This window comes from Monodelphis domestica, chromosome 1 (assembly GCF_027887165.1).
Source record: "Monodelphis domestica isolate mMonDom1 chromosome 1, mMonDom1.pri, whole genome shotgun sequence".
Lineage (NCBI taxonomy): Eukaryota > Metazoa > Chordata > Mammalia > Didelphimorphia > Didelphidae > Monodelphis > Monodelphis domestica.
The window spans coordinates 276,552,750-276,570,396 of record NC_077227.1 but is presented as its reverse complement, the minus strand read 5'-3'; the positions used below and the strand labels follow the sequence as shown (position 1 = coordinate 276,570,396).

The 17,647-nt window shown below is 36.1% G+C and overlaps 1 protein-coding gene across 29 annotated transcripts in view; it reads right to left on the bottom strand.

The window, feature by feature from the left end:
• Window positions 1–17,647, bottom strand: part of FUT8 (fucosyltransferase 8) — a 461,812-nt gene that overhangs the window by 138,790 nt on the left and 305,375 nt on the right. For 23 of the 29 annotated variants that reach the window (XM_056810912.1, XM_007473055.3, XM_056810905.1 and 20 more), the window contains 2 exons: window positions 12,140–12,255; window positions 11,856–12,021 (listed from right to left, as the gene is read on the bottom strand). In XM_056810912.1, coding sequence (XP_056666890.1) covers window positions 11,856–12,021; window positions 12,140–12,255 — 282 coding nt within the window. The remainder of the gene's footprint in view (window positions 1–11,855; window positions 12,022–12,139; window positions 12,256–17,647) is intronic. The other 6 variants (XM_056810923.1, XM_056810922.1, XM_056810920.1 and 3 more) reach the window with 1 other exon arrangement.

Here is a 17,647-nt window from a genome sequence, read left to right as displayed (position 1 = left end):
GGACTTAAGAGAATCCCTGCCAGGGGCTGAACTGTACTTCACAAGAGCAGCACTTAGGGTGATAAGCTAGACAAGGCTCTGTCTCTTTCCTATATTTCCCACTTTCAACATCTCTATCTTATTGTAAATAAAAGTGGCTAACAGTCATTTTGACTTAGGGGCTAATATTTTATAAATGGCGACCACTTTTATAATTCTCATATTGAGTCAAAACCCAACTTAACTCTTACAGAGTCTAGCATACCTGCACCAAACCATGTAGTACTTGTTATGACATCTATATTTTCTTATAATTGTACTATCATGCCTCTGGTCTCTAAGACTTGATACCATAAGTCATTTTTTTATTACGTTACATCTACCATATATAGCTAAGTAGTTATCAAGACCGTCAATTCTACCTCCTCAATATCTCTTATACCTATCTATCCCCTCCACTTGTCCCATTCATTCCTACAGCCACTACCATAATTCATGTTCTCATTATTTCCTGTCTGGACTGACTCTTAATTGGTCTCTACCTCTAAATGTTTCCCCAATACAATTTATTCTACACAAAGAGGCTAAAGGGATTTTCTTAAGTAGAAATCTGATCAGATCACTCTCAGACTCAAAACTCTTAAAAGCTGCTAATTTCCTTATAGTATAAATACTTTCTAACCTTTTAAAATGATTATCAACTTCTCCATCCTACCCACTGCCACAAGATAGTAATTGTATCATTAGTATCTATTACTTAGGAAAACATGTAAGGCAGAACTTTATGAAATCAATAATCCTTTAATTTGAAATTTTAGTTTCTTGTTGATAATAGGATCTATAGATGTTTAGGAAATCATAATAAAATACATGCTGTCATAGTCACAGCCCCAAGACTCTGTATTCTATTTCATAGGTAAATGAGTTATTTATCAAAGAAAAACAGATTCAGAGCTAGATAGGAACTTATAGGTCATCTCTTCCAAATACCTCATGTTGTAGTTAAGGAAACTAAGGTCCATTAATTAGTAAGAGATTTGCCATGGTCACAGAGCAGCAAATTCAAGGTATCTGTGGTTCTAGGCAGGGAAGATACAAGGACAAGAATTAAATATTTGCTGCTGGCTTAAGTCAATAGATTGTTTAATGTGTTATAATTTCACTTTGTATCTTCTCATTTTTGTTTTTCTACTTTGATATTGTTGTTTAACTTTGCTTTAACAAGACTGTTGTTTGACCATACCTAGGTGAATCAACAAACACTTCCACTTCAGTAACTTGTTCATCTCTAGTCTTTTAAGATAGCATCACATTTTTTTCTGCTAATATTTGACATGTACCATATATAGTTACTTATAGCTCTTCTTGAAGAAAGTATTCAAGAGGCTTCTGCATAGCCTATAAGCCTTTTATCTTTTCCATTTCTTACTTATGCATATCTTACAACATATTTCTCAATTCCTATTCATGCCTATCTTTGAAATTATTGAGTTCTTCATACTGTCTCAACAGGTCTATAAGTGGTTGTCTGTATAAGGAAGCTGGTGGTGCAGCAGATAAACAAAGAAGCAATATGCCAAACAAACCAAAGTTTGTTCACCATCTGAATTTTTGCATTAACTCTTGCCTCTCCCAAGGCAGTCTCTAGCCTCTAAAGTATGCTATAGTTTCTGAAAACATTTTAACACCGACTCAGGGCTTTGTCCTATGCTCTTCAAACCTCATTAGATGGCAGGGCCCTTCAGACGTAGTGGATATCTTGCCGTCATGCAATCACCTCTGCATGGCTAATCATCTCAGAGAGTGGAGTGAAGCTGTGTATATCTGAACCACAGCTGTATCCCTATAGAGTATTCTTTCCATACTACAGTTAAGGATATCCCCTTTTATTAAATGCTCAATAATCTATGAGATACTCTCAGACCAATCTGAGTCAAGCCTGGCCAATTAGACTTGGCAGCTATAGGAGAACTGGATCAACATGGCATCATCACTCATTCCATAGTAAAACTGGGGAAAGGGCAATACAAATGTATATAAGTAATTGGACAGCCAGAAATGGAAGTCATGCAATCCTATGGCAGGTTCATCACATGGAACCATGAAACTCTTCAATCCATAAAATAAGACAGGTGAGAAGCAAATCACTCACTGGATACTAAAGAAAGCTCAAGCATTCTATGGTTACCTGTGAGATTCCTCTGTCACACTACATGTAAATGTGGAACATAGAGCAACAGTAGCCATTTGAGCAATCTCAGCTATTGTATAATCAATCAAATGACATTTATTTAATATTTACTATGTGCTAGGTACAGTGCTAAGAGCTAGGTATCCAAAAAGAGGCAAAAGATAGGTACCGATAGGTGTTGTGGTAATAAGAGGAAGATGCAAAATTCATGCCAGCCTGCTAAGTGGATAGAGTAAGGAGTGTTGGGTGAGGATCCTCAAGCAGTTTGATAAGGAAGCAATCAATGGTTAGATTAGGGGGTTGCTAGTAAAACTGTACCAGGATATTCAGTTCAGAAAGCCTGTTCCTTCTGCCCTGTAAAATCCAAAAGCCATTCCTTAGTGCTCTAATTCAATAGGGTATACTTAACTCACACAAGGTTCTGTATCCAGACAAGGAATTTCAGGGATCAGTCCCTCTAGGACCATGCCTGAGGCTTCCCCAAGAATCAAGTATCCTAGATATTGGACTTCAAAAGGATAAAAGGTCATATGTCCAAGTTACAGTGGCTTATAATGGCAGGAGGAAGGTATAAAATATATGGCAGTCAGATTACTTCCATACCAAAGGATCCCCATAGGGAACAGAGATAATAACATCAGTATCCATGAGACATTTCTGAGAAGCAGACAACTGCAGGGAGAACCCTCTTTGCTCAGGTAGAAATGGAAGACAACACTCCATTGTTAGTGTCATGACTAGTAACTATATTATTGAAACGGAATGCTCAAGAATTGGTATTTATATGAAGAGTACATCAAGAGTAGGATCAAGTGGAAATCTTTGGAGTTTCCAAGTCATTCTCTCTAGTTAATATCAAACAGTAAGAGAATATGGAACAGGAAGGTCATGGGGCAAAAGATAATTTGCCCTGTAGAGATTAGAGTACAATGGGTTGTCCATAGATAAACAGATGGAATCTTTTGACTTATATTATATTATATTGACTAGAAGGACTCATCACTTGTCATACCTTTTTTAAAAAAACATTTCTGAAATCAGTAATGTAAAAGAAAAAGTAGCCTAGTCCACAGGGTTTAATGGTCTGCCATTATCAACTTAGCCAATACTTTTTACTTTATTCTTATGTGCTAAGACTAAAAGGAGCAATTCACTTTCATCTGGGAAAAATATCTTCACTATCTTTCCATTGGGTTGCTGGAACTCTCTTAAAAGAGACCTTAAAAAGGCCTTCCATCCTGAGAGTATTTACATACACCACTAGATCTATGATGTAATGTTGGCCAGTTCATATTCTGCCATGGAAGACCTATACTGGATGGAGACCCAAAAGAGGGCCAAATGGCAGGAAATCAGAACTAAGAAAATCCAGGGTCCAGTTGGTTTGGTTAAGAGAAAACAGTAGATAGGGAGAGCCCAGATGATTCCAGACACAATACAAAATAAGCAACTGATATTCACTTCTCCACAATTTAGAAAGGAAACTCAGAGGCTTATCAGACTATTTTTTACATGATATGACTAAATAAACCCCAGTTAACTTTTGAATGATTCATAAATGACACATTCTGTTATAACTTGAACCAGAAGCACCAGACCTACTTGAATGAGGTCTAATTTATTATAACCTCATATTATCAAACTGACCAAAAAAAAAAAAAGAATTTCTAAGTAATAAAATTCAATATGGGGGATGTGGAAAAATGGTTACTATTTTTTAATTATAATCTATTATAATGTAGAACACCATCTGGGAGTTCAACCCCCCCCCCCATTAAATAAAACATCCTTTGACCAAATTATTCCATTACTAGAATTATATCCTAAAAACATTATTAAAAAACAAACAAAAGGAAAAGGAGGTACCTGTAAAAAAGATTTCTAGGGGCAGCTGGGTAGCTCAGTGGATTGGAAGCCAGGCCTAGAGACAGGAAGTCCTAGGTTGAAATCTGGCGTCAGACATTTCCTAGCTGTGTGATCCTAGGCCAAGTCACTTAACCTTCATTGCCTAGCCCTTGCTACTCTTCTGCGTTAGAGCCAAACCAAAGTATTGATTCTAAGACAGAAGGTAAGGTTTAAAAAAAAATAAAGATTTCGAAAGCAGGATATTTCTACCTGAAAGCAACTCATAAACTAAATATCAAAAAAAGAGGAATAGTTTCATAAAGTATAATACATTGGTGTTATGGAATACAATAATGCAATTAACACTAACCAATACAAAGTCTAATAAAAGTTATAACCAGAATGTAAACACTAACCATACAGGCAGAAAAAAAAATGAATTAATGAACAAAGAAGCTTGACATGAAATGAAAAGGATGACTGAAAAGTTAAGGCTTTCTGCAAGATGAAAAGCATTTGTTTAAAATGTCAATATTATCAATGACTATACTGTCATAATGTTACTATATTATTTTATAATAATATGAATATCATTAATAAAATAATTTACTAGATACATACATTGAAGTACATAATTTACAACCAGAGAATATTATAAGTCAAGTGGACTATTAGTCATGTATTCAAAAAGATCTGTGATTTTATAAATTAGGGAGTTTCCATAATTATTTATTACATCATAATTTGGGGGGATTTTTTTTTTTAAAGATCCACCTGATGGATAGTTTAAAAAAAAATTCAATCTCTTACTTTTAGTTTGTGTAGGTCTTTGCTTTTTAGCTATATTTCTTTTTTGTAGGGGAGATACACTTGGGTTTTGTTTTCATATCCAATCTGTCACTCTCTTTCTTTTCCTGGATTACCAAATCCATTCACATTTAAAGTTATGAAAGTAAACCTCTGTCTTCCTCCATTTGGCTTTAATATTGATTTTGTTTCTGAATTAGAATTATTTTTGTTATCTTTTCTTGCTAAAAATAGTATTTTTTCTCTTCAGACTTTAAGAACTTGTGGGTAATAGGTTTTACAAAATTGATTTATGAGACTTCCTGGATACTATTAATATAATCTATATACATAGTAGTATAGTAGTAGTGGTAGTCTCTCGGAAGCCGAGAATGACTATTGTCTTTGTGCATTATCATCTATTGATGTACCCTCATATGGCTTTGGAGTCCAAAGACTGAGGCACAGAGTTTGTGGCACAAGGGGCATGGGACGCCATTTGTTCTGGGAGGTGCAGCTGTGGCCTGGTGTCAGCGTTCACGCACAGCGGCAAGACATCAATGTCGCTCATCTTCAAAGGTGGCGGCGGCATGGTTAATGTGGGTTCACCAGCTGCTTCTGTCAGAGGCAGCGAGTTCTAGTTGCTTTGGTGTAATGCCAGCCCATTTCAAGTTGGACTTTAGCTGATCCTTGTTTCCTGAGTCCAGCTGACAGTTCACCATAGAATACCTGTCTTGGTATTGGCTGTGGGTCCATGCGGATGGCGTGTCCAGACCATCGTAGCTGGGTTTTGAGGACCAGGACTTCGATGCTGGTGGAGTTGGCTCTGTCGAGGACTTCCTGGTTGGTGATTCGGTCCTGCCATCAGATCCTCATGATTGACCGGAGGGAGCGTTGGTGGAATTGCTCCAGCTGTTTCATGTGCTTCCGGTACAGTGTCCATGTCTCGCAACCGTACAGGAGCGAGCTGAGGACCACTGCGTTGTACACTTTGAGCTTCATCGCAGTGCTTACACTGCTGTGTTGGAGGACTTTGGAGCACAGCCGCCCAAGTGCCTGGCTGGCCTTTTGGATCCTGGCATTAATCTCATGGTCTAGGGACCTATCGTTGGCGATGGTGCTGCCCAGGTACTTGAAAGTGTTGACATTAGAAAGCTGCGTGCCGTCGATTGTAATGCATGGCTGGTTTGCTGGTCTCCCTGGTGCAGGTTGGAACAGCACCTCTGTTTTGCTGAGGCTGGTAGTCAGGCCAAACAGTTTTGTTGCAGTAGAGAACCTGTCCACAATGGTTTGGAGATGATTTTCTTGGTGGACCATGAGAGCACAGTCATCTGCAAAGAGAGCTTCCAGGATGAGTCTCTCTGTTGTCTTTGTTTTTGCAGTCAGGTGGCGAAGGTTGAATAGTGAGCCATCCAGTCGGTATTTGATGTAGACGCCCAGGTCTAGATCCATCACAGCATAGAATAAATTCATAGCTTTTTTCTTTTACTTGAAAACTTCAGACAGATTATATATCTTTAGGTTTTATAGGTGCTGGTTCTTCATGGCTCCCATTATCAACTTCTGTATTCATCATAGTGTCTCCAGTCTAGTGATAAATGACTTATAAGAAGGCAAGCAAACCATGTAGATGACTCAATCTGCTACTCTAAGGGAATAAAAACACCTGCAAAGAGCTTTCCCATTCCCATCTGCAAGTAATAATGTCAAAATGAAGCAACATCTATAATAGAGTCATAAGCACCCATTCAATCCAACTCAATGATAATTGCTAAGTGCCTAATTTGGTATATAGTATGTGCTACTCATGAACATGGCATAGCTTCAATTCGCTCATGATGGGAAAGGTAAACAGAAATGATGACTGAAAAACTTGCAACAATAAATTTCGTCACAGAAAAAGTTACTTTAAAATACAGCAAACTATAGTAAATGAGCTAAAACCAGCCTGGAACTTGTTTTTATATGGATCACAAGTTAAGTTTTTACCTTTAAAAGTTTTGTTCTTTCTTAAAATGTAAGATCACTCTTGACTTGGGGCCCTACAAAAATAGGTGATGAATTGAATTTGGTCCAAGGATCATAGTTTGTCTTCTTTTTCTTTAAAACATAAATACCCTAATATCACATGTAGTTAATGATTTGGAGTATTGTTCCCTTCACCCAAGCTGTGATGAGTGCTAATTAATGAGTGATGTGTGTGATGTGTGTGTGATGTGAATGTGTGATGAGTGAATTAAGTGGCATATGTCCAGAGTGCATTTATTAGACAAGTAGGATACTAAGATAGTAATATAGACTTTTTCCTTCAAAGAGGATACATGATTTCAATGATCAGAGAATCATTATTGCCTTAAAAAGAAAAGCAAGAGAGATGAGTGTGGCCATTATCATGGTATTACACTGCTCAACACGAGGCAAGTTTCGTATGAAAAAACTTCCTATTCATCACTTCAAAATCTAAAAAGAACTAGATCCAAAATGGATGGAGGCATGGAACAGGCTTGTGACTAAGTGGTATTATCTTCTATCACAATGGAAAACAATAGAAATGATCCCCATTTTACAAATGATTATACAGAGATTTTTGTTGTTCACTCATTTCAGTTGTGTCTGACTATGTTTCTATTTGGAGTTTTCTTGATAAAGATATTTTAGTGGTTAGTTATTTCCTTCTCCAATTCATTTTCTAAATGAGGAAACTGAGGCAAACAGGATTAAGAGACTTTCCCAGGATCACACAGCTAGTAAGTATCTGAGTCTTCCTGACCCCACTTTATCCACTGTATCACCTAGCTGCCTCTTTAAATGAAGACCCTGATTTGGAAATAAGCTAGGAATGTTTTCTTCTTTTTGCAAAAAATAAATTCACCAAAGCTTTCTTTTGTTGAGCTTCTCAAGTGCATTTCAACTTGATTATATTTATAAAATACCTCTATCAACTTCTTAGTGATGCTGCTATTCCATAAAGATGGGTACTCTAGTATATGCATGTGATACAAATCTATTAATGTCAGGTTAAGTCAATAAGCATTTAAGTACCTATTATGTTCCAGGCTTGATAAGTGCTGAGGATACCAAAAAAAAAAAAAAATCATCTCCTGCTCTTAAGGCACTCAAAGTCTAATGAAGGAGACACATGCCAACAACTATATACAGAATAATTCAGGGAAAATAAACAGAAGGAAGACACTAGCATTAAGAGGGATTAAAAATGGCTTCATCCAGGGGGGCAGCTGAGTGGCTCAGTGGATTGAGAGACAGGCCTAGAGATGGGAGGTCCTAGGTACAAATCTGACCTCAAATCACTTCCCAGCTGTGTGACCCTGGGCAAGTCACTTAACCCCCATTGCCTAGCCTTTATCATTCTTTTGCCTTGGAGCCAATACAAAGTATTGACTCCAAGACAGAAGTTAAGGGTTAAAAAAAAAAGAAAGAAAGAATGGTTTCGTCCAGAAGGTGGAATTTGAAAGAAGTCAGGCAATACAGGAGCTACAGTAGAGGAAATAAAAATTTTCAGAAAGGGATGAACAGCCAATGACAGTGCCTGGAGTCAGGAGATGGAATACCTTGGGAGGGAAACAGCAGGAAGGCCAGAACACTGGATCAGAGTATATGAAGGAGAGTAGAGAGTAAAAAGAAAAAAGAAAAAGAAACAAACAAGAAAGGTAGGAGAACACCAGGGCTTTGAACAGCAAATAGAGTTGTTAGGTAATGGTTAGTAATTCAAAAACATAATTCTTTAATGAATTATTCTGATATGTCAGAAAGCTGAAGTGAATAAACAAACTTTTGGATTTAAACAAAATGTCAAAACAAATATATACCATACCACTTTTAAATTGAAAATTCAACATAAAATCCAGATGATTCATAAGAATTTTTCAATACCTGTTCTAACTGAACACCTGTTCAGTTCTTATGATTTCCTAGAATTATTTTAAATCCTTAGAATTTCCATATATTCAAGGATTATTACAGGTTTAGAAGATGTGAGTTAATAATTCGTATTCTGAGTGGTCTAGGTGTAAACTATAAGTATTGTTGAAAACTTAAACTTTTTTAACATAGGGCATAATCATATGATTTAGAACTGGAAGGGAGTTTATCAGTCATTGAATTCTCTCATTATCCGGATTAAGAAACTAAAGAATGCAGAAGTTAAGTGATTTACCCTAGAGCCACACAGCTAATATATGAGGCCAAATATCAACTTGGGTCTTTCTGGCTCTATCCAGTCCTCTGCTTAGTCTTCATACTTTCATTCTCACAATCAGATATTTCAATTTCACAAATTTCACAAATTTCACAATTTCAAAGAAAGGCCTAGCTTGTCATGGCAACTCACATATATTAGAATCAACAGATAATAATAGCTAGCTAGCATTTGGCCATTGAGTTCTGCTGGCTGAAGACCCTGATTGTTTTTGGGGGGCTTTCTGATCAAGAGGAGACCCCTGCGCTCTCTGGGATTTTAACTGACCAAGAGTTGGGGTTTTTCTGGCCACAGAGAGAGGAGAAGAGGAGAAACTTGGTGTTTTAGTTGGTTGTCTCTCTCTGAGAGTTTAAGCTGGCCAGGAGAAACTGAGAGATCTTGATGGTGTTATAAAAGAAGAAAGAAGATCTTAGCTGTTGTCCTCCATTTATCTATTCCTCTTCTTACCTTTGTTACTGGACTATTTCCATAACCCTCTCAAATTCCCCTTATAGAGTAGGGAAACCCTCATCCCACTTTCCTCAGTTTCCCATCCTGTTATCCCAATAAATTGCTACTTGACAAAGGAAAAGAAAAGAAGATCTTTATAGTTCACTTAGCGGGGAGGGAAGAAGCCAAAGGCTTCAAGAAGTATTGGGAGGTGGGGGAGGCAAGGGAGGAGAGGGTGGGAAAAGGGAGGAAGTGAGGGAGGAAGGAGGTTAGGAAGTAGATTGATCCATCAGCCATCAATAGGGATCAGCAGGCAAAACCCAGAATAAATCCCAGAGCAGTCCTCGGTGTACCAGCATCCCTGTGTGCCAGTATCCCTGTGTGGCAGTATTCCCCTGTACTGGCAGTGTCTCTCATCTATCCCCATTGTAACTAAGAGATCCTCAGGGTGGTTCCCCTCTAGCTGCTTTCTAGTCTCAGTTTACTTCTATTTCAAATAGTAATAGTTTCTACAGATTCACCACTTCTATTTCAATTGGCACTCCAAGTCTGATGGTACCCACATATTTGCCTCAGCTTACTTACTCTATTTCAAGTGGCATCCCAATTTACCACTTTTATTTCACAAGATAGGTTTTAATAACATCCCTAGTTTATAATTGTGTGAGTTTTGAAACGGCTTTGAACCCTGGATTTTTCTCCATCAACAATTGAAGAAATTGAGGCAAAGAGAGGTAAAGTGGCTTGCCCAGGGTCACTCAGCAACTAAGTGTTTGAGGCTAGATTTAAACTCTGGCCTTCCTGGCTCTACTTTAGCCACTGCACTACCAATTGCCTTAAAAACTGATTACAGTTTTCAAGCTAGAAGGGAACTTAAGAGTTCATTTAGTTCAATGTCGTCATTTTACAGATGAGGGAACTGAGGTATAGAAGTTAAGTAATTTGCCCAAGGTTCAGCTGCTCTTCAATTGTCACTTTTCAGTTGTGTCCATCACTTCAAGACCCCATTTGTGATTTTCTTGGCAGATATTGGAGTGGTTTGCCATTTCTTCTCCAAATCATTTTAAAGATGAGAAAACTGAAGCAAACAAGAAATTTTCTTCCTCCTCTACTACATCTAGCAAATTCCATGGCTTCTTTCAAGTTCCACCTTCTGAAAAAAAGCCATTCTTAATCTCCCTTAATGCTAGTGTCTTTCCTCTGTTTATTTTATGTCAAGGTCACACAGTGAAGTGTCCAAGGCTGGATTTGAACTCAGGGCCTTCTTGGTCCAGAACTAGTGAGTGCTCTATACATTGTGTCACACAGCTGCCCAAATTGCCAAAAGATCCATAGGTAACAATAGTATCAGAATAGAAATTCATTATGCCCTCTAATACCAAATCCATCATTCCTTTCACTGCCCCAGAGCTACTATCATTGAGCATTTATAAAATATTTACTCAAAGTAATCCAATCCATTTGAAATCCTTATTACAATAATTTTATTAAAATCATGAATGCTAAAAAAAAATTTCCATGAAGTGATTGTTAGTCTTTAACTATTAAAACAGAGGAATGACTTATTAAAATTTCCGATAATATTTCTGTTGATAGCAGTATGTGAAGCTCTCTTGTTTAAAAAGATGTTTTTCCTCCTTCACAGGAGTAGGTAAGAATAATATAACAATTTTTCTTTTATTGTTCACTAATGAGAAAGTAATTACAAACAGAACCCAACTGGGAATACAGTCTTTTGAATATAGTTGTTCCAAGGACAGGTATCACTGTATTTATAATGATTATCAGATTCATTTTGTTGGAACAAAATTTGAGTATTATTATTTTTGTGCAAAATAAACTGTGGGTTTTTTGAAATATGTTACGAGTAGGATCAAATTTAAATTGTCGCTAATTCCTAATTCCCCTTTCCACTAAGGAAGTGGAAACATAATTAATAGATGCTGTTTTTTTTAAGAAAATTCAAGATCTGCTATTAACCTTTAATTAGCAATAAATAGCTGTTTAAGTTCTTAATATTTTTATTTTTTTAAAACCATTTCCATTGTTACTACATATTCAAAAATAGTCTATCCCAACAAAAATAGCATTCTTTTAACCTTAAATTCTTATGGAAAAAAAATCTGAAATGAATTCACAAAGATAAATGTTTAGTTTATTGGTTATCATCAACAATTTTAAAATTTATCTGAACTAATAAAGACTTTTAGAAATATACTTTTAAAGTATTTCATATTCTATGTTTAATTGACATAGCACATTTTGTGTCAAATACAATCTAAGATCAATGATATCATTACCTCAATCATGGATTTATTTAATAGCCAGTAGGGCATTAAAAAATATTCATGTCTCAATCATATATTATAGTCTTTCTCAAGACCAGAAAAAAATAAAAACAGAGAGTACCTTTCCTGATGACCCAAATCAAATAGAAATTCATCCACATGTCTTTGGAGGTCACTTCCTTCTAAATTTTTCAATTTCTTCAATTCACTCTGGAGAAAAAACCAGAGCTCCTTAGCTCCATTTTCAATCCTCCTCCTCAGTATTTCATGATCCTTCCCTAGACCTGCTATTGAAGAGCATAAGAATATCAGCATTTCCAAAACTTGGCTGAGTGGAAATTTTCAAATATTTGTGGTAAAGCAAATATTTGGGGAAGAAAAATGAAAAGTGGTATAGTCACCAACCATCTCTGGTTTGCTTCTTGTAATTTTCTATCTGTTCTTTGGCTTTTAAAAGCTGTTCTTCTAAAGCACGTACCCTTCCTGTAGCTGGTCCCTGGTCCATGGGACCTTCTGGTATCCTATAAGATAAGAAACAAAATGTAATCATTTAGATAATAAATTATGCAACAATACATGCTTACTTTGCTAAAAGTCATTTATTGATAACTCTGAAAATCACTTTATCAAAGAGCACAATAAAAGCTACAAATGGATTTCTCTCTTCTTAGGCACAGAAGAACTTTAGGAATAATGTTGGGTTAAAATAGAAAGGAATATTCCAGTGTAGTTGTGTTCTTTCAAAATGCAAAAAACCCTTTTCAAAATCTTTCTCACTATTCTCAAAACATTGCTTTTACTCTTCCCCATGACTACTCTCACAACCATTTTCAGAGGTCTTATATAATTCTGGATTAACCCTAAAGATCAGAGGTAGCATAGAGTAGTAACTAGGCATTTGGACATGAAGCCAGAAAGATTTGGGTTCAAATTCTGACTCATAATTACTAGCTGTGTGACACTGGGTAATCTACAAAACCTCTCTTGGACTTGGTTAAATCTGTAAAATGAGAGCTGAATTTGATGGCCTCTGTTGCCCTCTAGTTTTAAATTTATACTTCTATGATTAATTGGCTTTATGTTTTTATCACAGAAGCTTCCTTTTCACTAACAAACTTCTTTCTAAGTTGCTAACAGCAAGGTCACTCCAGAAGAAGGTGACTGAATATTTGTTTGCAATGTCAAACCAAAAGTTTAAATAATAATTTGTTTCTCCACTATTTTAGATTATCCAAAAATACAATAATATGGATAACTAGAAGTTAACTGCACCAATAAATAGCTACAGTTTTATTGCACTGTTAAAATCTAATGGTCCATTTTATGCATAGCAGAGTTAAATATATTAATTATTTAAATGTGAATATGGTAGGAAAAATTAGGATGGCTAAGAAGGCAAATTATCTGCCAGTACTAAATATATCCCATGTCTACATAGAACCTAATTCAAAATTACCATTCTAACATAATGTATCTTTCAGGAAATGTTTACGAATTTTATATGAAAAATAATTAACTAATATAGTCGATATCTTCATGGGACAAAAACCTCTAAAGTTCATGTTACAAGTGAATCAACTGAGATACAAAAGGGTTAAATAACTATCCAAGAAATTAAAACTAAAAGAGGGATACAGCCCAGTTTCTTTATGCATAATGTAACAAGGAAAACCTAAATCAGGCTAATATGGCCTAGAAGGAAAGAAAGGTTCAAACAAAATCTTTGCTGAAGTACTAAGGTAACTTAGTATTCTACTCAAATGATTAATTCTTTTAAAGTGTTCCAAATTTACTGAGTTACTGAACTCTTTGGTCATTTTACAAAGGAAAACTGGGCATAAAACATCTCAGTCTTTTACCACTATGATCACCATTAAGTTAGGGGGGAAAAAAATAATACATTTGGTTAAAAACTTTTGTGTTTCTAGTCCAAAGCTTAAACCACAACAAAACTTTTATCGTTATTTCAATATTACTTATGTAGCTAAACAAGCAGAAAGAACTTCTAAACTACCTGGACCACTTAAGAACATCTGTTCAGTAAAACAGCTGGTTTTTTTTTTTAAACAGTTATGGTACCATTAGTGAATATATTTTATATTTTTGCTCTAAATTGGTATGCATTAGCACTGACCAGGAACAGATGTATGAATAAAAAGTAACCAGCCTCTAGAAGAAAAACATATTGCTTCCTCTTCAAATCTTGAGTTTCCCAAACTGCAGAAGGGTACATGAAAAAGCCTTCATTGTGTATGTGCAAGCTGGGTAATGATACAAGGAATGGAGCACTTAGGTGCACAATTACCCAATTTATGGCCATAAACATATATATACTCATAAATGAGGCATCTCCTACTTCACCACTGTTAAGACTGTTTAAAAAAAAATCAGATCTTAATATCTTTCTGAATTGGATGGGCAGTTTCTAGAAAATGATTTGAAAGCAGAATAAAACCCATATTCCTTAAGTTTATTTTAGCAGCAGTCAGCTCTATGACAGAGATGTCACAATAACAGATCGATGCAAATATGAAAACAACAGGAAGGTTACTTCCAGGCTCTCCTTGTCCCTTATTTCATCCTAAACTGGCAATATAACATAAGAGAGAAAATAGATATGATTGTATTAGGTCCAAACCTAACAGTCGATTTTCATTAAGTACCTAAATCCAACAGTTCCTAATATAAAACCAGATTTGACCAATAATTTTCATTACATTACAAATTCAATCTAATCTATAGATAAGTCAGTATTTCAAAAGCCATTGAAAATGATACAAATCATGGGTTTATTTCCTCTAAGTCCTGGGGAGTGAGCATTTATTCACCTGTGTAACCTGAAGCTAGCTGGCTCAACACATATGCCCATGTGGGTCTGTGTATGTGTGTTTTAAGGAGAGAGGAGCTTTGACATATTGTACATTGTCTCTTCTTTTAAAAAATAAAATTTTGCTAATGTTTTTTATTTTTATATTACCAACAGGGACCAATGTATCTTTTAAAACACTATAATTATGCTCTTTTATAAACAGCCCTCCTATATATGGCTACATAATGTCTATTTTTTTAAACTGAGAGTAGGGAGTACCAAGAACTGAACTAAGGGCTTTTCTGTCCATCTGGAAATTTTATTTATAGACATTCATTAATAGCTACTATCCTACTCTTGTTTAAATAAAAGGTATCAAATGCAGGTCCAGTCCCATTCAAACAGAGGAGGTGAAAGACCTTTACATGGTTGAGTATATAAATGCAGAAAAACACTACTGTTCAGTGATTCTCAAAGGAGAAAATATGTATCGTATATTATCTCTCTCTCTGGTTTGCTTAAATAAGGGGTCCAGATTACAGATAATTTCTCTAATCAGAATCAGCTTTTGAGTCCCAAATTCTTTCTTTGAATGTGCTTTATTTCTACTGACTTCTAGTCACACATGGCTACCAAATCAGTTGCTCACAAGAAAAGAAAGGTATGGTTATTGGATAGAATCCATAATAATTTTAATAGTAAAAAATGTCTACTGTGCAATTGTACACCTGTAATCTCTCTATGGTTAACAAAACTAGGTGATTTAGAAAAGACTTTTCAGCTTGCTATGGTCTTCAATGGCATTCATCCTGTGAGGGGACATTTAATGAAGCCAATGAAAGAATTATAGATATAGGTGAGAAGAAATCCTCAGGCCAAGCCCCTCATGTTAGAAATAAAGAAATTGTGGCCCAGGGAAATTAACTGACTGGTCAGTCACAAAGGATTGGAACCCAAGGTCAGTGCGTATTTACTTTTCTTTTCTTAAAACCCCTTGCCTTCTGTACTAGAATTGATACTCAGTTCCAAGGCAGGAGAGCCATAAAGGCTAGACAATTAGGATTAAGTGATTTGCTCAGGGTCACACAGTTAGGAAGTATCTGAAGCCAGACTTGAACCTGTGACCTCCCACTTCCAGGCCTTGCTCTATCTATTGACTCCAAGACGGAAGGTAAGGATTTAAAAAAAAAAAAAATCCAAATAAACTAAAGTGAAAAATCATATGATTTGATGTGCATTCTGATTACAATACTCCTGTCTCTGGAAGTAGATAGTATTATTTGTCATAAGTCCCTCAGAATTGTCCTGGATCATTGGATTGCTGAGAGTAGCTAAGTCTTTCATAGTTGATTATCAAACTATTAATATTGCTGTTACTCTGTATAATGTTGTCCTGGTTCTGCTTATTTCACTCTGTATCAGTTCATATAGGTCTTTCCTGCTCTTTCTGAAATTATCCTATTCATCATTTCATACATGAGCTCTCTTTTCTCGAAGTAAATACAGACACAAGGGTCAGCACAAGGTATTGTACAGGCCTTGATCAACCTCATACCTAGACAATGACAAAATAATGTTTGTTAATCTCCTTCCTTTAATTCTCTTCTCACTCCAGTCCATCCTCCACTCTGCCACAGTGATTTTCCTAAGAGATATTCCTGATCAAATTATCCCCCTACTAAAATAAACCCCAGTGTCCTATCAGCCCCAGACTCTTCTGTTTTCTTTTCAAAGACCTTCATAACCTGACTCCATCCCACTTTTTTCTGTTATTCTCATACTTGATGCCCCATTATATACTCCACGGCCCAGTAACACTAGCCTCCTTGGTGTTCCTTCCACAAGGCACTCCAACTCTAAACTCTAGGCATTTTAAACCTATAATGCTTTTCCTCCTTATTTCTGTCTCCTGACTGCGCTCAGAGCTTCCTAGCATCTGTCTGTACTCTATTCTAGGCTGCCTCCCTCTACAGCTGTATCTTGATATTTCCTGTTGCACCTTTCCCCTTGACCCCACATTTCATCACTCCCTTTTGGCATGTGAGCTTCATGAGAAAAACGATTGTTTCATTTTTTATATTTGCATCCTATCACCTCACACAGGAACTGGCACACAGTAAGCACTAATAGTTGTTGGTTGACTGCTGATCAATAATGCTCTTGCTCTTTCATCAGACAGCCAAAGTCTCAGATGAAAGGATGGCAAAAAGGTGGGAGATAGAAGAGGAGAAAGGAAAGGGAATAACCATTTATATTGTACCTACTATCTAGACATTGTGCTAAGATTTTTACAAATATTAGCCCACTTGGTCCTCACAACAACCCTGAGAGGTAGATGCTGTTATAATTACCCCCAATTTACAGTTGATGAGACTGAGGTAGACAGAGGTTAAATGACTTACCCATAGGTAAATTAAGAAGTGTTTGAAGTTGGATTTGAACTTGGCTTTCACAACTACAGCTCCAATACTATCCACTGTCCCACCTAGTTGCCTCAGCTAGGGGATGCAACTTCCACAATACATTTTATCAATATATTGTTCCTTTGTTCTACTATCATGGCTATCTCGTTTGTGTTATTTTAAGGAAGTTCTAAAGAATGATTATAAGGATTGTATTTTTAAAGAAGAAATGGGAGGAAAAGAGACAGTGCAATTTTTTTCATCTTGGAATTGGTGTTAGAAGAATGACTTGTATGAAAAGATATCAATTGTATACAGCAGTGTTGCATAACCACAAAAAAGGAGAATTTTAGATATTGGAGGGGATCATATAGTCCTTCATTTTACAGTAGAAGAAACTTCTAAGATGTTAAATGAGTTGCCCAGAGTTACACAGTTTATTGAAGGCAAAGATAGTATTACAAATTAACTATATTAATTCTAAATCCAAAGCCCATTCTTTTAAATTGGCTGCCTTCAGCTCCTTAATCAGATTATAGTAACTTATAAAAATAATTATTACTTGGTAAATCCACCCTTTTTATGACAAATTATAAAAACAATGACAGTTTACATATGGCCACCACTCATTACATAAGCTATCTCAGATGACTAACACTAAGGTTACAATATATCCTATCAATCTTCAGAACTTAAGGCCAC